General features: G+C 39.0%; 1 protein-coding gene across 1 annotated transcript in view; it reads right to left on the reverse strand.

The window, feature by feature from the left end:
* The window catches only part of ANK3 (ankyrin 3), a 381,671-nt gene that overhangs the window by 327,436 nt on the left and 35,913 nt on the right, over positions 1–18,322 (reverse strand). Inside the window, exon 2 of the mRNA XM_063337713.1 lies at positions 4,794–4,832. Within this exon, the coding sequence (XP_063193783.1) occupies positions 4,794–4,832 (39 nt within the window). The remainder of the gene's footprint in view (positions 1–4,793; positions 4,833–18,322) is intronic.

The raw sequence follows: 18,322 nt of genomic DNA on the forward strand, positions 1-18,322 counted from the left end.
AGAAAATATTAACAACTAAACCTAAAACTCTGTTACTGGGGGTTTTTGTTTGGCTTTGGGTTTTTGTTGGGTTTTTTTTGTTGTTGTTGTTTCTACTGAGGAAGGAAAAAAAAACTTACAGGAATACACTCAGGCTGAAGTCTACCTAAGCAAGAGATAGGGTTTTTTATTCTTATATTGTCAGTAAAGTATCAACCAATTGAAATGAGTTAACTTAAAAAAAAAGAATAAGTATAAAACCCCAAAACACATAGGTCACTGATACTGCAAGAAATTAGGATTTAACTGGTTACTGATATCCACTATTACCATTTCTGTGGTACTTAATTACCAAGGGGCTTTGTAATATTTCTTTCTATTTATTATTTTATTGTCTGTTTACAGGGAATAAGACGCAACAAATCTAACTAAAACTGGAAAGAATAACTTGTCTTACCAAGAACCATTATTGTGATTTATGTATTTATGAAAATGTTCTAAGAGGAATGGTGTACAACAGGTTTCTAGCTAAAGCAATATTTGACTGCCAAAAATAGCTGTACTAGCTGTCTGGTTTGTACTCCAGAATAAGGGGGGGAAAGCTTACTTCTCCAACATGATTATGAGTTTTTACATTTACACAGCAGACAAAACTTAGATTGGAAATCCCAGTTATGATATGCTTTTAAAAGAAAAATATTGTGGAACATTCTCCTGCTCTACCACCTAGCACATTGCATCTAAATTACTTCACCTGTCCCGATTCTCACACATGTCTGTTTCACATGCAATTTTGTAAAATGTATATGTAAATTGTCCTTTTTACATCAAGTGAGGCTCAGATGTTTAAACCAAAATCCTTAACATTGCCTGTACTATGTAGCACTGTTGTCTTCTGGTTACAGTGCTCTGCACAGAGCTTTAAGATTTATAAAAGAAAGGTTTCTTCTATTTTTGTTGTAGCTTTTAAGTATAGAAATATGTGAACTTCCTCTGTGTTAAAAATAACCTCCTGGGATTTTTTAATAAGCATAAGCAAACAAAGGGCAGAAAACAAGACTGAGTTAACTTGACACTCATCCATTTGCTATGCAGTTACATTATATTTTCATCTTCATACGGGAGCTCAGAAGATGCGTATCGTGATGCACATCAAGGCTAAGCATGAGCACAGCTAGAAGGTCAATATGAAGTGCTCACTACTAGAAGCAGTTTTACATATCATCTGAAGAACCAAAGCTAATGCTCTGATTTTTTTTTCCCCTCCGTTGGTTGACAATAAGAAGAAAAATCATTCTCATTTGGAGATCAAATTCTGGAGGAGGGACCAACTATTTCCCAGGCACAAATCCTAGCTGTAAGACATTATGTTGCAAAAATGTAACAGCCAAATACTACATTTTCAAAGGCAATGTATTTTCCTGAAAATTATTTTGCTTGGGGTGGGCTTTTTTCATGCCACAACCTCCTGCACAGAGAGATCAACAGGATCCTCAACACTCCAACAGCATCTGCTAGGTGCAAGGTTAAAAAAGTTTTGCAACTCTTGTAATTCCAGGATCCAGCATTGCATATACCTGAATCAGCAAACACCATTTAACAGATGCAGTTAACAGAGCTTAATCATTCTACATGATTTCTGTAGGGACCATTAATCCTCCAGCAACTTTGCGCTTACCATGTTGTGCGTTACTGCCTGAGTGCCATACCATTGTCTTCCAACCGACAGAGTCTCAGCCCAGAGTTTGGGGTTTTTTTCCAGCCCTTACTTCTGGCTATTGCTATTAACTCAATTTAGCTTTAAACAAAAAGGCCTACAGATGCCAACTCTAATTTCCAAGCCTTTTTATCAAAGTCCTGACCAGCCAGATAACTGGCACAAAAGATTGAAGTAGTGAACTACATTTCTAAAGTGCTGCCATCTGATTCTCATCCCACACAAATATGTAATCTAAGTAATGAAAAAAGCTTTCATCTCAAACATCAGCCTGTTCAAAGCTCTTGAAATAAGTAAAATGTTGGAATTTGGATTGAGTCATGACAAGTTAAAGCTATAACAGTAAGAAATAACCTTCTGAACAACAATAAAAAAAGAACATCCTTAACATCAAGCAGAAGAGAAAGTAATTACATTTTCAGACAAGGATTGTCAGTTTAAAAAACATACAATATAAAGAAATAAAGTGGGTTTGGCTCATTTCACAATTTCTTGGATTCTTCATATATGTTTAAGCTTCACCTTATTTATAATGTTTTTATATTCCACTTTTTCTTTCATCATAAACATATTAAAACTAGTTTGTTAGTGTAAACTATTGCAGTGGCATCTAAAGGAAAACATATTTGCCACAGCTATAAAGACGTACAATAACTCACACATTGGTGTAATTTCATCTACTACACTCTAAGCATTTAAGGGAACAAAAATAGGAACTGAATTTTTGTTCAGAGCTCAGATGGCACCAAACACACAGGCCTCATGCATGGTGACAGAGCGTGGGGTACAAGGTGTAAAAAAGGAAAATGGTCATCATTGGTCAGTATAGCTTGGTCATTCCTATTACAGATAGTTATAGTCAGTTATCACCACTGTTCAATGCTCAGAGGGGATAAGCAGGAAGGGCAAGAAGAGAACTGCCTGCTGAGCAGGAACAATTCTTGCTGTTTCCTGGAAAATACCACTGTTCCTTCTTTCTACCCCTCACCATAAGCAACGCAGGGTTCAATTTCACAGCCACTTGAGAGATGTCAGGTTGGGTAGGAGCACAATGCAACAGGGAAGCAGCAGTGCAACTTGAATACATAGCACTACAGCAGGTTCAAAATTAACAGCTGAACTCAGTTTCCTCAGTTCAAAAGCTTTGATCCATAGAATCAAACAATTAGGAGCATGTTTTCCTCTTTGTTCCCTCCCTCCCTTTTTCCCTCCTGACTCATGGGCAACAGATTACCATAGCACTCAAAGGTTCCCAAGTCTCAAGAAGATTAAAAGCAAGAGTCATGCTTCTATTAAACGTGTTAAGCTCGGCAGAGGGCATCTGAAGATGTCCCAGATTGAACATGGAAAGGTATTAAAGGCAGGTAGTGCCAGCTTCAGTCATTTACTCCCCTACCCCCTTCTTATTCTTACCCAGTTCAGTGAAGATTTTCTGCCTTATTTAAATTCATTACACTTTTAAAGTTCTAATAGCATTGCCAAAAGACTCCTGTACCAGTTCGTGTCCTCAGTCACTGGTCACAATGTCAATGTGAGAGCTTAGTTCAGCCACCTGAACAATTCGAAAGCAAGTATGATCAGAAGTGTTTCTTTTCTACCAAGATGATAGCAGATTTAGGACCACACTTTCTCCTTCTCAGCTGAATCACAGTAGCTTTGATGGCAACATACAATGCTTGTAACAGCAAAATTCAGAGCACTACTAAACCTTGGTATTTAAAACACAAACCAAAAACATAGCATGGAAAATCGGGTGACAGACTTGTCCATTGAACTTTTTTACATTATTAGATACTTTAAACATGTCACAAGATCCTGCAAATCTGAAACTTAAGTGTGAGACAGTTCTGCCAAATGTTTTTATGGAAAGAGAAATATATGATAATTAAACAATAAAAGGCATTTGTTCTATTAAGCAGCTCTTTATTTCTAAAAAGAGTTGAATTTCCACACCTCAGGGGAATAAAAACAAAGCTGAGATACACAGCCTGTGTAGCTGTCCGATTAGATGATACTACAGGTCTTTAAACATCTGACTCCAGCACCCCCGGTGCTCACATTTGCTTCCAAAGGTGATATGACAACCTGGGGAACAACTTCTGTCCTGTTGCAGTACAAAACCGGAGAAACTTAACTCGAAATTATTAATTCTCTGTGCAACATCCTGCCTTGTAATTCGCCAATGACTATATTCAAGATAAATGTTACCCAGACAAGAGAAAAAAAAAAGAGAACAGGTGAAGGAAAAGAAAGTGAGAGAAATAGCAGACAAATTCCAGTCCAAAACTTCCTAGAATCTGGTTATTTTGTTCACCTTTTTCTCTTATGTCAGGTTAGAGTAAGACTGCTGGGCTAAACACTGGACTAAAACAAGGCAATTAGGAAGAAGTTGTACACCAATTAGTAACATTTGAAGACTATAAATTTCTCAGGCAGCTTTTCAAGTGGTATTTTAGAGGGAAAGGGGATAATAATTAATTCACAATACACTGCTAATACAGGTAGAGTACAGCATATCTCGATTTCTTATTTAAGTGATAAGTAGTTGAATATCCAACTGATGAGGACATAGCCAAACACTAAGCTCTAAGTACCTGGTATTCTCTAACCAAGGACATGGAATGAAATTGCTTTCAACTACAAGTGAGCACAGCTCTAATGACTGACAAAGGATTTTTGTTTGTTAATTCTGTAGCAAGTGGCCTTTGGTCAAGAAGTTCTTACCACATCGAAGATGTGTAAATTAGCAATCTTAAACGACAATGCCTTTCACGTGATTTCACATGAAGAGTTGCTGTTTATTTGCTCACATAAACAAAGCAACATCTGTGATGTGGAACACCAAAGAAGTGCACAACCACAACACAGATTCTTACAGGAACAGATAAATTATAAGAAGCTCAAAAGCAGCGAAGACAAAGATGTAAGACAATACATAAGCAAGTGCTCAAAAGATCAGACAGTTCCAAAGATTTTACAGTATACCAGTCTCTTTTTTCCAGTAATAAGCTCAGTTTTATAGCAATATGTTGAGGATAAAAACAAAACAAACACTGGCATGTAAACCCAGGGCATGAACAGATTTTTAGGGTTTTACCTTTCTAGGGCTTCCTGGAGGGTAGAATTTGTGGTGTATCTAAAAAATAAAAGAAATTAAATTGAAAAGAATTAAAACTGGCAGGCAAAACAATCTGCATAAGAGTACAAAAATAAACGTAATGCTCACATGAAAAATAACAGCAGTAGGGTCTATTGAGAAACAATCCAGAGACCATCATCACCTTGTAGCAAAGGTCTGGGGAATACAAACACTACACCTTACATAAAATACAGTGTGGAGCATCAGAAGTATACAGTCACAATACATGTTACTGTTGACTGACGCCACAACAGGTTTCGTGTCCCACAATTGACAGTGTCACAATAAGTGTTTCACATCCCATAGAATGATGATGTCACACTATCCCACAGGGATATTACACATACCAGTTGTTTTCAACTCAGGCTCCTACATAAAAAAAAATATCTGTGTCTCCTGGAAATCTGTTCATATAGTTTTTCTAAACAGATCCATGCATTGTCACGGGGCAAATGATTAAGTCCCTTAAAAAGAAAAAAAAAACAATTAAAGGCTGTGAAATATTGATATACTAGGCAGACGAAAATGGCAAAATGAAACCCTGCAAAGCACCAAAAAAGCACAACATCCCTCCAGTTCTGCAAAAACCTATAGATAGGCAAAGAAACTGCAAGGTGAAGCCTATGGGGGAAAAAGAACCAAACAACAAAAAAACAATAAACAAACCCACAAAAGACACCTCCAAACAGTAGGGATATCCTCTTCATCTACTTGGAAAATTGCAAGAACAGAGACAGACCATGTTCTTCAGCACGCTTCAGTTTTTAAGAATCTTGGGGGCTTTGCATTTGAGGTGCCACCCACAGTGCTTCACCAAATGCTTTTCCACAAGGGAAGTAGCCAAAGACATGACTACGGAAACGATGACTTCTTGGCAGGGGTTGGGAAAGAGGCCAAGCAGATTTCAGAGTTATGACACAAGTCCCCAGAATCTTTCTTGGATCTCTACAGAGTTAGGGCTATCCAACTGTTCAGTCCGTCAGGTGAAAAAGCAGGAAGTTGAACCTGCCAATCTAATGAAACACTGGCTTTTTATGGAAGTCCATCTGTCTCAATGCTCTCGCTCAAAATACAAGAAAATGTAGGAAATGAAAGAGCAAGAATTAATGCCAACACAGCTCCAGTAAAGAACATTAATCTACTTGCTCTCTTAAACCTATTTGAAATGTAAAGAGATTTATTTGATCAGCCCGGCTGTTAACATGAAAAGCAAAGTTTTTTTGATTTCAGAAGTTGTTTGGGGTTTGGTGGTTTTGTTGTTGGTGGTTTGGTTTGGGGGGGGGGTGTTGTTTTTTTTTGGTTTATTTTGTTTTGGTTTAAATAGTATTTATGTCTTCCCACAGAACAGTTGCTCGCTTTGAGGCACTTCGTTTCCATAGCAATTACAAAACATTTAGCTAAGCCACATCTTCGCTTGCTTTCTTTGTGCATAAAGCAAAGTTTAGTTGGAATGACTATATGCCTGTACTGTCACTGACTGCCCGGACTGAAAGTCACCTAAGTAAAATTACCACCGTTGTTATAGAAAGAGTCCCACTGAAGAGCACCACCTAGAACTGCTCGTTTTCTACTGTTCCTATACAAGTTACTTAAAATCCCTGGGAGAAACTAAGCTCAAGAGATGCATACACTTACTTTTTGTTTTTGTCAGCAGGACAAATATTTTTTTTTTGTAATAGTGGGAATTCAGAATGAATTAACAACAGTATCTATATAAAGCTCAGCTAATTCTCTGTATATCACATGAAAATTCAAGTAGTTCAGAGTATCTCCTTTCACAAATAAATATATTCTGTCCAATAACCCCAGTAATGAAGAATAAAATATTTTCACATCATAAGTCTTTCACGTTCTTATTCTAAGATTGAATTTGAATACAAAACACTTTACTAATAATCAGTAAAAAACCAAATAGTATTGTTGAACTACTCATTAGATTTTCTCACCATAAAGTGAAACCATGTTCCAGTTCAGTAATTATTTGGCTATAAATCTAAACAAACAATAGGTTTATCTCTGTAAATACTGTTCCAGTTCTAATTCATAAGTTATGCAAAATATTACACAGATTATGCAACAATCCATCCTTAATGTACCTGAAGAGGTCTTTACAATCCCTAGTGAATAATTCATGTTTCCATTTTTTCTATTCTCTTACAGCATAGAAGGAGACACTTTAATTCAGTCACAGCTCTAACTTTGAGATCTGAACACCACCAAATAATGGTCAAAAAAGCTCAAAGAGAAATTGCTTTACAAACCAAATCTACTTCCCAAATGGAAGAATTAAATAGTCCTAAATATATCTGAAATAACAAACCAGCATCTGAAGAGACTGGCCATATGCTAAACTATCACTCCCCCCTACTAAGTGATGAATTAAGAAGCTACTGTAGCTGGCTGCTTACTACAATACTGTTCATGTCACTCACATATGTTGCTTTGGCAGTTATTACAGTTTTTTGTAAACTAAGCAGCACATTAGATTTGAGAACAAATTACAGATCAGCTAGAAGGACTAAATTCTTGACTGATTTCCACAGAACTGTAAGAAACACTACAAAAGACTGGAAAGATATGAGGATAATTCCTGTACCTTTGCAATCTGCATAAGGAAAGCATGAGAAAAATCAAGACAGCTAGACAAGAGTCCGATAATCAGTATTTTTCTGTAATCTGTGTGTGATATTGTAATGCCTACGGTATTGTAAAGACTGTGTACAGATGAAGGAGAAACATTCACCCATAGGACTTAGGGAATGTCTAGCATGAATTTAACTAGCTAGTTGGTACAAACATCTCACTGAAGTGAGCGCTGCAGCTTTTCTCCATGCTTGGCATAAAGGAAACCAGTAATTAAAGAATTATGATAGTGGCCTAATGAAAAAAGATTACAGGAGGCTGCACAGTAAAATATATGAGAGTAATGAAATGCTTAGAGTAGATGCATTTGTATCCCTAGACAAGATTCTGGTTACTGAAGAGTTGTGGCTCAACAAAACCAAGCAAGTCAATCCTCGGAGCATTATTATTAGAGCAACAAACTGTCACTGTGTGTCTGTAGTGGCCAAAAGGACAAGAACGCCTTGCTGCTTATCTCTTCACCATGTTTCTTACACTCCACAGGAATGTCAGTCTCCACGTTCCCCAGAATTTGCATTAGGAAAAAAGTATTACTTCGACAATGACACTGTAACTTTATAATCAAGGTTCCCAGCATTATCACATTCAGACATCTATAAAATCTTTTCTGACAAATTAGAAGTTGAGGGATTTAGGTTCTAGATTTGTGGTAAGGGAAGAAGTCAAACGTATCTGTATTTTCCATAATCACAGAAGTACTCGTAAGGTACAAGGAGTCCCCCGAATGATGGCATTTTTAATGGGCTGGACTCTTCTTGCTCTTGATTCATTTTCTTATCCATTTACTTTCAGGCTACATTGGCGTTTCTGTAAGTGACAGTACTACAACGCTCAGTTCTTTCCACAGCTGCTTGTGTGTCTTCTCTAATATAGAAGCAGAGTTTGACAGAACACAGATGTACAGCAGCTTTGCCTCCATGAGTATACTTGGCAGCAGGTGGTTAAGGGAAAGCACCGCACCACGAATTTATGTCTGTGATTATTCTATTGGTGGTGCTCTAATACATGTGTCTAAATGAAATGTTTCTATGTGCATATAGACATACATACAGTTGCGTATGCTGTTTTGTGCAATACTGATTTTACATTGATACTTACGAAAGTCCACCTGTAAGTCTAGAATAAAACATCAATGCAGTTGTTAGACTACATTTTCAGGTAGTGTAAATAGCATTTTTGAGAAAAGAAATTTAATCACTTCCCAGCTATAGAGAATTTGGCTCCAGGTTAGGCATCACAAACAAGGTCTACCCTGTCATTTGCTCCATAATGAGAAGGGATTAGAAATATCAGATGTTTCTCACTACCTGGAACAGTTGCTAGGACTTCCATGCATACCAGCCACTACCAGTTCAATGGGAGTATAAATAAAAAAAAAACAAAAGACAAACCAAAACAGAACATCTCAAGGACAAAAATTCGGAGACCTACCAACCTTTCATGCATTCCTCAACAACACCTGCCTTGGCAATACATCAGGCAGTCAATGCAAAAGACTTATTATGCAACAGAATTATTTGGTCTAATGAGCTGCCAGAGAGAATCACAGGATACCAGCACCAGCAGCAAGGGTGTTACTACAGGGCAGTCAGCAGCGTAGCAAAACAGAATTAAGTACTTTCAGCAACAGTAGGAGTCCACTCTGTCTCTCATGCTGAGGCAGAAACTTATTCTCTGCGTTCTCCAAGACACTGAGCTGAACTGTATGGACTCCACCCCGTAGTTTGCATGAGAGAGAAGCAGAAAAAGAATATCAAATCAAGGGTTATTATATAGCTTGAACTAAGCACAACAATACACATAGCCGCACATAAAAGCTTTACTAATCCAACGATTAGAAAGCCAGTTTGATAAAAAGTTGACGCTTCAGGAGCCTGTTAAGACACAGGCAAGAAAAATAGTTATCACTTTCAATAGAGATCCAAATTTAAAAAAAATAATAAATATTTATCTGTATTGTTGGTAGAAGTCCTGAATTTTTATGCTCGAGTAAGTTTCAGACAATCATTTGACTTACTGCTTCTGCGTTTCAGAAAACGTTTCTAGGACACATTTCAGTATTCCTGAGTGCCTTTTCTCAGGGACCCACCTTCCAGTCACCTGCTCCCTCTCACACACCACATTCTTTGTGCTGAAATCACGTGGGAGTCTCAGGGGTTCAGGTTAGTCCTATCACACACTTTAACACAGCTTACCAAAACACAGAAAACAGGCATAGATATATTAGCAGTTCTTTCTGAAAAAAATGCATATGCTACAAAAGATCACTATTTTGCCTATAAATTGCTAGCAGCGCCTTCAGCTAATATATGAATTTCGAGGAGCTCTTTATCACTCAGAACCACTGTGTTTTAAATGTTTAAATGATGTACGTAGTCCCATTTCAACACAGGTTTTTGTAGCATTTTAATGTCTTGCCATTTAGTAGCTAGAATCCAGCAAAAAGGATACAAGTGCTATTACTGGTAGCTAATGGATGTTCTTTAGCTCAATTGCTGAACTACATTTTGCATAAAGGGCTCGATTCCCAAAGGGAACAACCTCCTTTCGTTACTGTCCAACACTTAGACTAAAGGAGAATTCTCTGCAAATGGTAAGTAGGAGCAACGTTCGTATTTCTATTTCTAGGTCCCCTCTTATTAGAGGATAAAGGCATTGCACAATATTTAGTTTTATGCAGGTCACATCCAATACCTCAAGTCCTATAGCTGGACACATTTCTACATACAGTCCTTTCCTATTTTCCACTTTAAAACTGACTTTCATTCAGAGCATTCTTCTGGAAAAAAAACATGCTTAAAGACTATGTAGAAACAGCAGAAAACGTTATCTTCCTTGAGCTGTCCCACTCAAGACGTGCAACTACATCCCAGCTGTGCTATTATGCTTGTACAGTTTGTGTCCACCTTGGTAACCTGTGCCCCGTGCTGCTGCACTCACACTGCTTTCCCCAGAGGGCTGACTACTCGTAAGCAGATCGGCACCGGTTTTGAGCAGTGCCAAAGCAGTCAAGACCCCAGCTTGTCTACATAGTTCAAAGGAGCAACGCTAGCTCCAGAACCAAGAGAGCATACGCTCTAGTCAGCTATCAGACAGAAGTCATACCCTTGCTTTGTTTTCACGGTTCTCTCGGCAACAAAAAACCCTCCTACGATTATACTCTTTCACAGATGTAGAGACGCCTCCACAACGCAGCTTAGCACTGCTTTAAAGCAGGATTCCTGCAAGATTATAATCACTCCCAGTATAACTCTGTATCCATGCTTCACCTTAAGAAAGGGTTGAAAACAGTGCTGGAAAGGCACATACTGCAGCCACCACTGGCTGGAATCAGAGATGCCATTCTTAAGGCTGCTTTCGGCACAGGCAGCATTCTGAAGACTAGCTTCAAAGCATTGCTCCTCTCCCACACATATGCAAGGCTGCAACTACTGCCACAGTGGCAGAATGCAGAGTATTTTCACTCAGCCACCACTGTTGAGCACACCGCTGCTGCTGTAGGTACAGAGAGTTATGGCAATCAGTCACCCCATTTTCTGAATTCTCTCTAGATAACCTCAATCCTTTCTTCTGCGCCCCTTCTGTTCCTCCATACATATAGAGTAGAACACTTCCACAAAAAGTCAGAGTCTGAAGTCCAAGTCGTTGAAATGACTTCATTTTTACCTCCAGCGCAAGCCCCACTTTTAATCTCATCCCAGCAAGGACTTAATGAGAACTTTGTTTGTTCAGTTCAAGCATTGAGGAAAAATAATTTTTTGTCTCAGGAGTGGTCATCTGGCAAGACCACCCAAACCATTTGAAGTACCACTAGAGACATCAATACACCAGCCAGTACATACAGTTGTTGATGTCTATCTTCTAACTTGCATTGTAGCAAGACTTTATTAAACATGATCAGCATTTTAAGACTATTGATGAAATGGCAATATCACCTTAATCAGCACTTTGCTAACAAAAAGAATTTTCTCTTAAATAAAAATATTATGAACACAAACAGTAACTTCTCTCCTGGTATCATAATAACACGTGCATTATTTATACACATTACAAGATTGCATTTCCAGCATGTTATATGGTTAAAGTTGTCTGAGTTGGTTTGTTTTAAGCTCTGTGCCTTTTTCTCTTTATTCATTTTAATTCATCACAGCTCCAACAATAGAATGCACTATTAGCTTGGATTTGATTTCTGAACTAAAAGTGAAAAATTTCTTTCAAGATTCAAGCTGCTGCCTTCCTTTGCAGTAATAATTTATACAGAAGTGCTGTGTATTAAACAACCTGTATTTGCTAAGTTAAAAAACGGTAAGTAGGTTCAGCATCTAGTTTAACATTTCATTGCAATCTACTGACATGCTAATTAATAGCTAATCAATAGCTAATCAAAACATTTCTAGTAAGTATAACAGGTATTATTTAGATTCACAATTGCTATTTTTAAAAGCTAATAACTTATAGCATATAGAATGGTGAAAATAAATCAAAGTCATCTCACATCACACAATTTACTAATTAGAAAAGAACAATTAGCTTCTACTCAAAATGCACTTGTACGAGAGTATCATCAATATTAGGACAGCAAAAATAGTGGCAAACATGAAGTTCTGTGGGTATCGTCACATAAGATTAGTTTACCAAACTCCTTCCCCCCTACCCATGCATAAGATCCTAACATTTATATTAAAAGAAAGAGCCCACATAGCATGTTAGTGGACTATGTCTAATTTCATGCAATTAACCCTGTACTCTCATCAGCAGAAGTCTCTCTTTAACAGTAACCTGGACAGGCATGTTTTGTACTCTACTGTCCCCAAAATGGGCTACATGGAGAGTTACTGATCTCATTGATTATTCTACCAACAGTCACTACACTTATGGTTATATTAATATGTAATTAATGAAGGAACTGTCGATGAAGAAATTTTATCATTAATACATTTAGCAATAAGATACTTACCAATACTGGAAGTGGATAAGGAATACATAAAAAGCGTTTACATAATATGCTTGTAACAGGTTTACTTGGCATACATTGGTACCTTCACAGTTGATTGCTACAAACAAGCAATAGTCATCTGCAACGACAACTAAAGCGATTACCACAGGCTATTCAAAAAGTTTAAATTACATAACTTAAATCTAACTTTTCATGGGAATGCTTGAGGGTTATATTCTTCCTGGTAGAGAATGGGATCATTCTATAAGAACTGTTCATACTCTGAGCAAGCACTTCAAATCAATTGCTTATGAACCACCTACAGACTAAAATTATTTCAAGACTGATTTTTGCTTTCAATATATTGTTCCAGTTGACAAGAAGAAAAACAAAACCTACAATTTAAACTTATCAGGCAATAGCTTAGGTTATTCGGTTATGCAACTGTTACATTTCTGTGTAAAAGATCATGGACAATAAATTTTCAAATAGCCAAGAATCAGCTGTGCTTGCAAGGTTAGGCTAAGGGCACAAGAGTGCACACTGAAGCACAATACATTCTTACATCATGTCAGATGTTTTGCGCTCTCCTTTCCATTCCTACGTTAATTCCAGTGCCTCAGGGAAAGGCCCTCCACATGCAGAGCCTGAGCATGCCCATGGTATTTCTGACAGAAAACAAAGAAACTTGCCAAAGCCCTCTTCAGGAAAGTTCTACGCTTGAGCAGTGTTTTCATCTTCCAAACTACAAACACCAAAACTGCAGGCTACAGTCAAGCGTCTCTTGGGATTTTTGTGTTTCTGTACCTATGAGGATGTCTGAAGTCTTATCCTCTCCTCCTGTATCCTCCCTCTTCTTAATCTAACTGGAACTAAACATAAAGGATAGAAAGAAACAAACAGAAATACACCCCACACCCAACTTTGGCAATGTAGAGAGGTAGGATAAAAGGGTTACAGCAGGTGATGCCACCTAAAAACTCCCACAACCCCAGTGCAATTCTAGCAATTTATTCCACAGTTTCAATTCCTTTTAAAAAAAAAGTTTCAAGATTTCCATCAGTAATCCTTCATTTCTCTAAACTAGTTTGCCAGTCACTGAGGAAAAAGTGATAGACAGAAAAGAAAATATATAAAAATGAGCTTCCCATCACTTTTTACTGCTCAGTTCTAGATTTATATAAAAAAGCTGCTTAAATGTCTGCTTATATTAGCACAGCTCTTCACTGTGCAGATTAATCATACTGCACTTCCTGCCTTTCCTTTTTTTATAAAGTGTTATAAAAGCCTTTTTTTTTGGTTACAAAAATTCTTCCTAGAATAAGAAAGGACTCCACGAAGAATCAATGGTAATCAGGACAAAAAGCAAGCCCGCCCTGGTCATTGCAGATGCCCATCTTCACACTCATTGATTCAAAGGAGCCATGTGTTTGACTGTTGCTACACCTACGTACAAATTACAATTATTAAACAAAGCTAGCAGCTGCTTACTGAAAGAGATTCTGAAGCTGTTGCAAAACAAAACTGCACCAACGCTGAAGTAAAAAGATATTTTTAAAATACATTAACAAATTTATAAAATAAAAGTACCTTCTTTTCCACTCACACAGTCTATTTCTTTTTTTAACCAAGCGCTTAAAAGCATGCTGCTCTTATTCAATTTTAAGAGTACTGTGAGATAGCATTTGCAGAAGTACTGGTGTGATTCAGGCCATGCAGTCTGACTCAGTTTGAAAGCAAACCCAATTTGAAGAAATGTAGAAAAGACAAAAAGCATTAGCTTTCCTGGCTGTCAGCTTTCAGCATGTTGAAAGACAGTGTTGCTTGAAAACATAACTCAGTTGTTTGATTATCAATTCACATTTAAGTTCATGGTGTTCTCTAAGCAAGGGTATCAAAAACAAGTCTTTTTCAGCACAGACATTAGAAATTGCTGTTACTGAAACTTGGTAGGACGAATCCCATGACTGGAGTGCTGCAGCGGATGGGTACAGGCTGTTCAGAAGGGACAGGCAAGGAAGGAGAGGTGGTGGGCTAGCCCTTTATGTTAGGGAGTGTTTTGGTTGTCCAGAACTTAATGATGGTGGCAATAGGGTTGAAAGTTTACGGGTAAGAATCAGGGGGAAGGCCAACAATACAGGTACCATGGTGGGAGTCTGTTATAGACCACCTAACTAGGATGAAGAGGCAGATGAAATATTCTATAAGCAGCTGGGAGAAGCCTCACAACTGCTAGCCCTTGATCTCACGGGCAACTTCAACTTACCAGCCGTTTGCTGGAAATACAATACAGCAGAGAAAAAAGTCTAGGATGTGCCTGGACTATGTGGTAGATAACTTCCTGTCACAGCTGATAAGTGGGCCAACTAGGGAAGGCACCCTGCTGGATCTATTGTTTGTGATCGGAGAAGGACTTGTGGGTGATGTGATGGTTGGAGGCCATCTTGGGCACAGTGATCATGAAATTGATAGAGTTTTCAATTCTTGGAGAAGTAAGGAGGGGGATCAGCAGAACTGCTGCCTTGGAATTCAAGAGGGCAAACTTCAGCCTGTTTAGGAGACTGCTTGATAGAGTCCCTTGGGGCAGTCCTGAAGGGCAAAGGAGTCCAGGGAAGCTGGACATTCTTCAAGAAGGAAATCTTAAAGGTGCAGGAGCAGGCCATGCCCATGTGCTGAAAGGTGAACCATCAGGGAAGACAACCAGCCTCACTAAACAGAGAGCTTTGACTGGAATTCAGGGGGAAAAAGGAGTTCATGACCTTTGGAAGAAGGAGCAGGCAATTCAGGAGGACTACAAGGATGTCATAAGGTTATGCATGGAGAAAATTAGAAGGGCCAAAGCCCAACCGGAACTGAATCTGGCCACTACCATAAAAGACAATAAAGGTGTTTCTATAAACACACAAGCAACAAAAGCATCTTCTATTGAATGCAGGGGGAAACATAGTGAGGAAGGATGAGGAAAAGGCTGAGATACTTAATGCCTTCTTTGCCCCATTCTTTAACAGTAAGACCAGTTGTTCTTCAGGTACCCAGCCCCCTGAACTGGAAGACAGGGATAGGCAGATTGAAGCCCCCATAATCCAAGGGGAAATGGTTAACTAGCCGCTTCACCACTTAGACACACAGAAGTCTATGGGGCCAGATGGGATCCACTCAAGGGTACTGAGGGAGCTGGCGGAAGCGCTCACCAAGCCACTTTTCATGAACCTGTCAGTCTGACCTTGGTGCCAGGAAAGGTTATGGAGCAGATCATCCTGAGTGCCATCACCTGGCACATACAGTACAACCAGGTGATCAGGCCCAGTCAGCATGGGTTTATGAAAAGCATGTCCTGCTTGATTAACCTGATCTCCTTCTATGAGAGGGTGACCCACTTAGTGGATGAGACAAAGGTTGTGGATATTGTCTACCTAGACTTTAGTAAAGCCTTTGGCACCATTTCCCACAGCATTCTGCTGGAGAAACTGTCGGCTCATGGCTTGGATGGGTGTACTCTTTGCTGGCTAAAAAACTGGCTGAATGGCCAGACCCAAAGAATGGTGGTGAATGGCATTGAATCCAGTTGGCGGCCAGTCACAAGTTGCGCTCCCCAGAAATCAGTACTGGGGCCAGTTCTGTTTAATACCTTTGTAAATGATCTGGATGAGATCAAGTCACCCTCAGTAAGTTTCCAGACAACAGCAAGTTGGGCGGGAACACTGATCTGCTTTAAGGGTAGGAAGGCTCTACAGAGGGATCTGGACAGGCTGGATCTATGGGCCGAGGCCAATGGTAACAAGGTTCAACAAAGCCAAGTGCCAGGTCCTGCACTTGGGTCACAACAACCCCATGCAACGCTACAGGCTTAGGTAAGAGTGGCTAGAAAGCTGCCTGTCAGAAAAGAACCTGGGGATGTTGGTTGACAGCTGGCTGAATATGAGCCAGCAGTGTGCCCAGGTGGCCAAGAAGGCCAGTAGCATCCTGGCTTGTATCAGAAATAATGTGGTGAGCAGAATGAGGGAAGCGATTGTCCCCCTGGAACTCAGCACTGGTGAAGCTACACCTCAAATACTGTGTTCAGTTTTGGGCCCCTCACTACAGGAAAGCCATTGAGGTGCTGTCGCAGGTCCAGAGAAGGGCAACAAAGCTGGTGAGGGGTCTGGAGCACAAGTCTCGTGAGGAGCAGCTGAGGGAACTGGGGTTGTTCAGTCTGGAGAAAAGGAGGCTGAGGGGAGACCTTATTGCTCTCTACAATGCCCTGAAAGGAGGGTGTAGCAAAGTGGGTATCAGTCTCTTCTACCAAGTAAGAAGTGATAGGACAAGAAGAAACAGCCTCAAGTTGCTCCAGGGGAGGTTTAGATTGGATATTAGGAAATATTTCTTAATTTAAAGGGTTGTCAAGCATTGGAACAGGCTGCCCAGGGAAGTAGTTGAGGCACCATCCCTGGAGGTATTTAAAAGACATGTAGACATGATGCTTAGGGACATGGTTTAGCAGTCAGCTTGGCAGTGCTAGGTTAATGGTTGGACTTGATGACCTTAAAGGTCTTTTTCAACCTAAATGATTCTATGATTCTGTCAAAAAGTGAAACAGCTTACAGAAAAAAAACTCCAAGAAATATCTGAAATTCTAAATGCAGTTGGGAAAGAGGCCAAGGGATCTGTGCAAACCCACTTTATCAACTTAAAGCAAAAGAATAAGGATATGAGCTGATAAAGTGATTTCTAGTGTTTAAATCTTTAAAGAGTCTGATTCAAACTAAAAGTTTTGTTTGTTTTAAGCAACTGTTTTTATCTGCTAACCACAACAAAGAAAAAATCAGAACTATGACAGAATTAACATACCCTCTAGGGCTGCAGAAAGCCTTATGCTTTATGGCTAAGCAGAACAAAATTCTCCCAGACATGTCAAGTCACCACTTCTCAGGAATACTGCATTACCATTTTTTGATATTTGATTTTAAAAAAAAAAAATCGGACAGACTTCTACGTTCCATCCAATTGTATATTGTTAATTTCTATGACTGAACAAGAGACACTGGATGGTCATCTTATACAGGGGCCATTCAAGCTGTTACATCTAAACAGGCTACGTAGGGATATTCCACTTCTGAATGCATAGCACTCCACATCTGTTAGAGCATTGCTAAAAACCACAGCTTTTTCATCACCTCCTTGTACAATACATAAACTTAAAAAAAAAGTACGAATGGAGAAAAAAAAAAAGCTTAAGACAAGTAAAGAGCCTGTCATTAGCAAGGAGCTGACAGATGTTAATCTGTCTACCACATTTCTAAACATCTCCATCAAAACAAATTCTCCAGCAATAGATGGAAAACTTTACTGATCTAAAGATAACCATCTACAGTGCTGTTCACCCAGCAATAATACCTTGCTCCCTAAGCAAACCACAGCAAGCTATGTGCCAGCAGGTAATTTGCTTTCTCTTCCTAAAAAAAAAAAAAAAAAGAAAAAAAGGAGGTACAAAGACCAAAACTCTCTTCATGTGCACCTAGATGTACACAGAAATGACAAATGTTGATACTGCTGAAGGTCATTCAAGGCAGGAGCTGCAAGCTCAGAAATGTTTTAGCCTCAAATCCAGACACACACAAGAACATGTGAAAAATGTAAACACCTTCAACACCACAATTTTGTTTTAACCTCTTTGGAGGTCAAGCTATCCCCTGCTGCTGCTTATTGAAAAGAATTTTCCCAAATCCCAAAACTACATTGTTATACTGATCCAATGGTCCGCATTAACATACCGAACATGTTTGCAATGCTAATCACCTAGGGATAGGATGGTAATGTTATTTAAAACATTAATGCTACCATAAGATCATCTTAGATTTACCCAAACAGATTTGCTAGCCGATCTGCTGAAGGTACATAATGGTGGAGGTTGCCATGGGAACACGGTACA

Source organism: Chroicocephalus ridibundus, chromosome 6 (assembly GCF_963924245.1).
Source record: "Chroicocephalus ridibundus chromosome 6, bChrRid1.1, whole genome shotgun sequence".
NCBI lineage: Eukaryota > Metazoa > Chordata > Aves > Charadriiformes > Laridae > Chroicocephalus > Chroicocephalus ridibundus.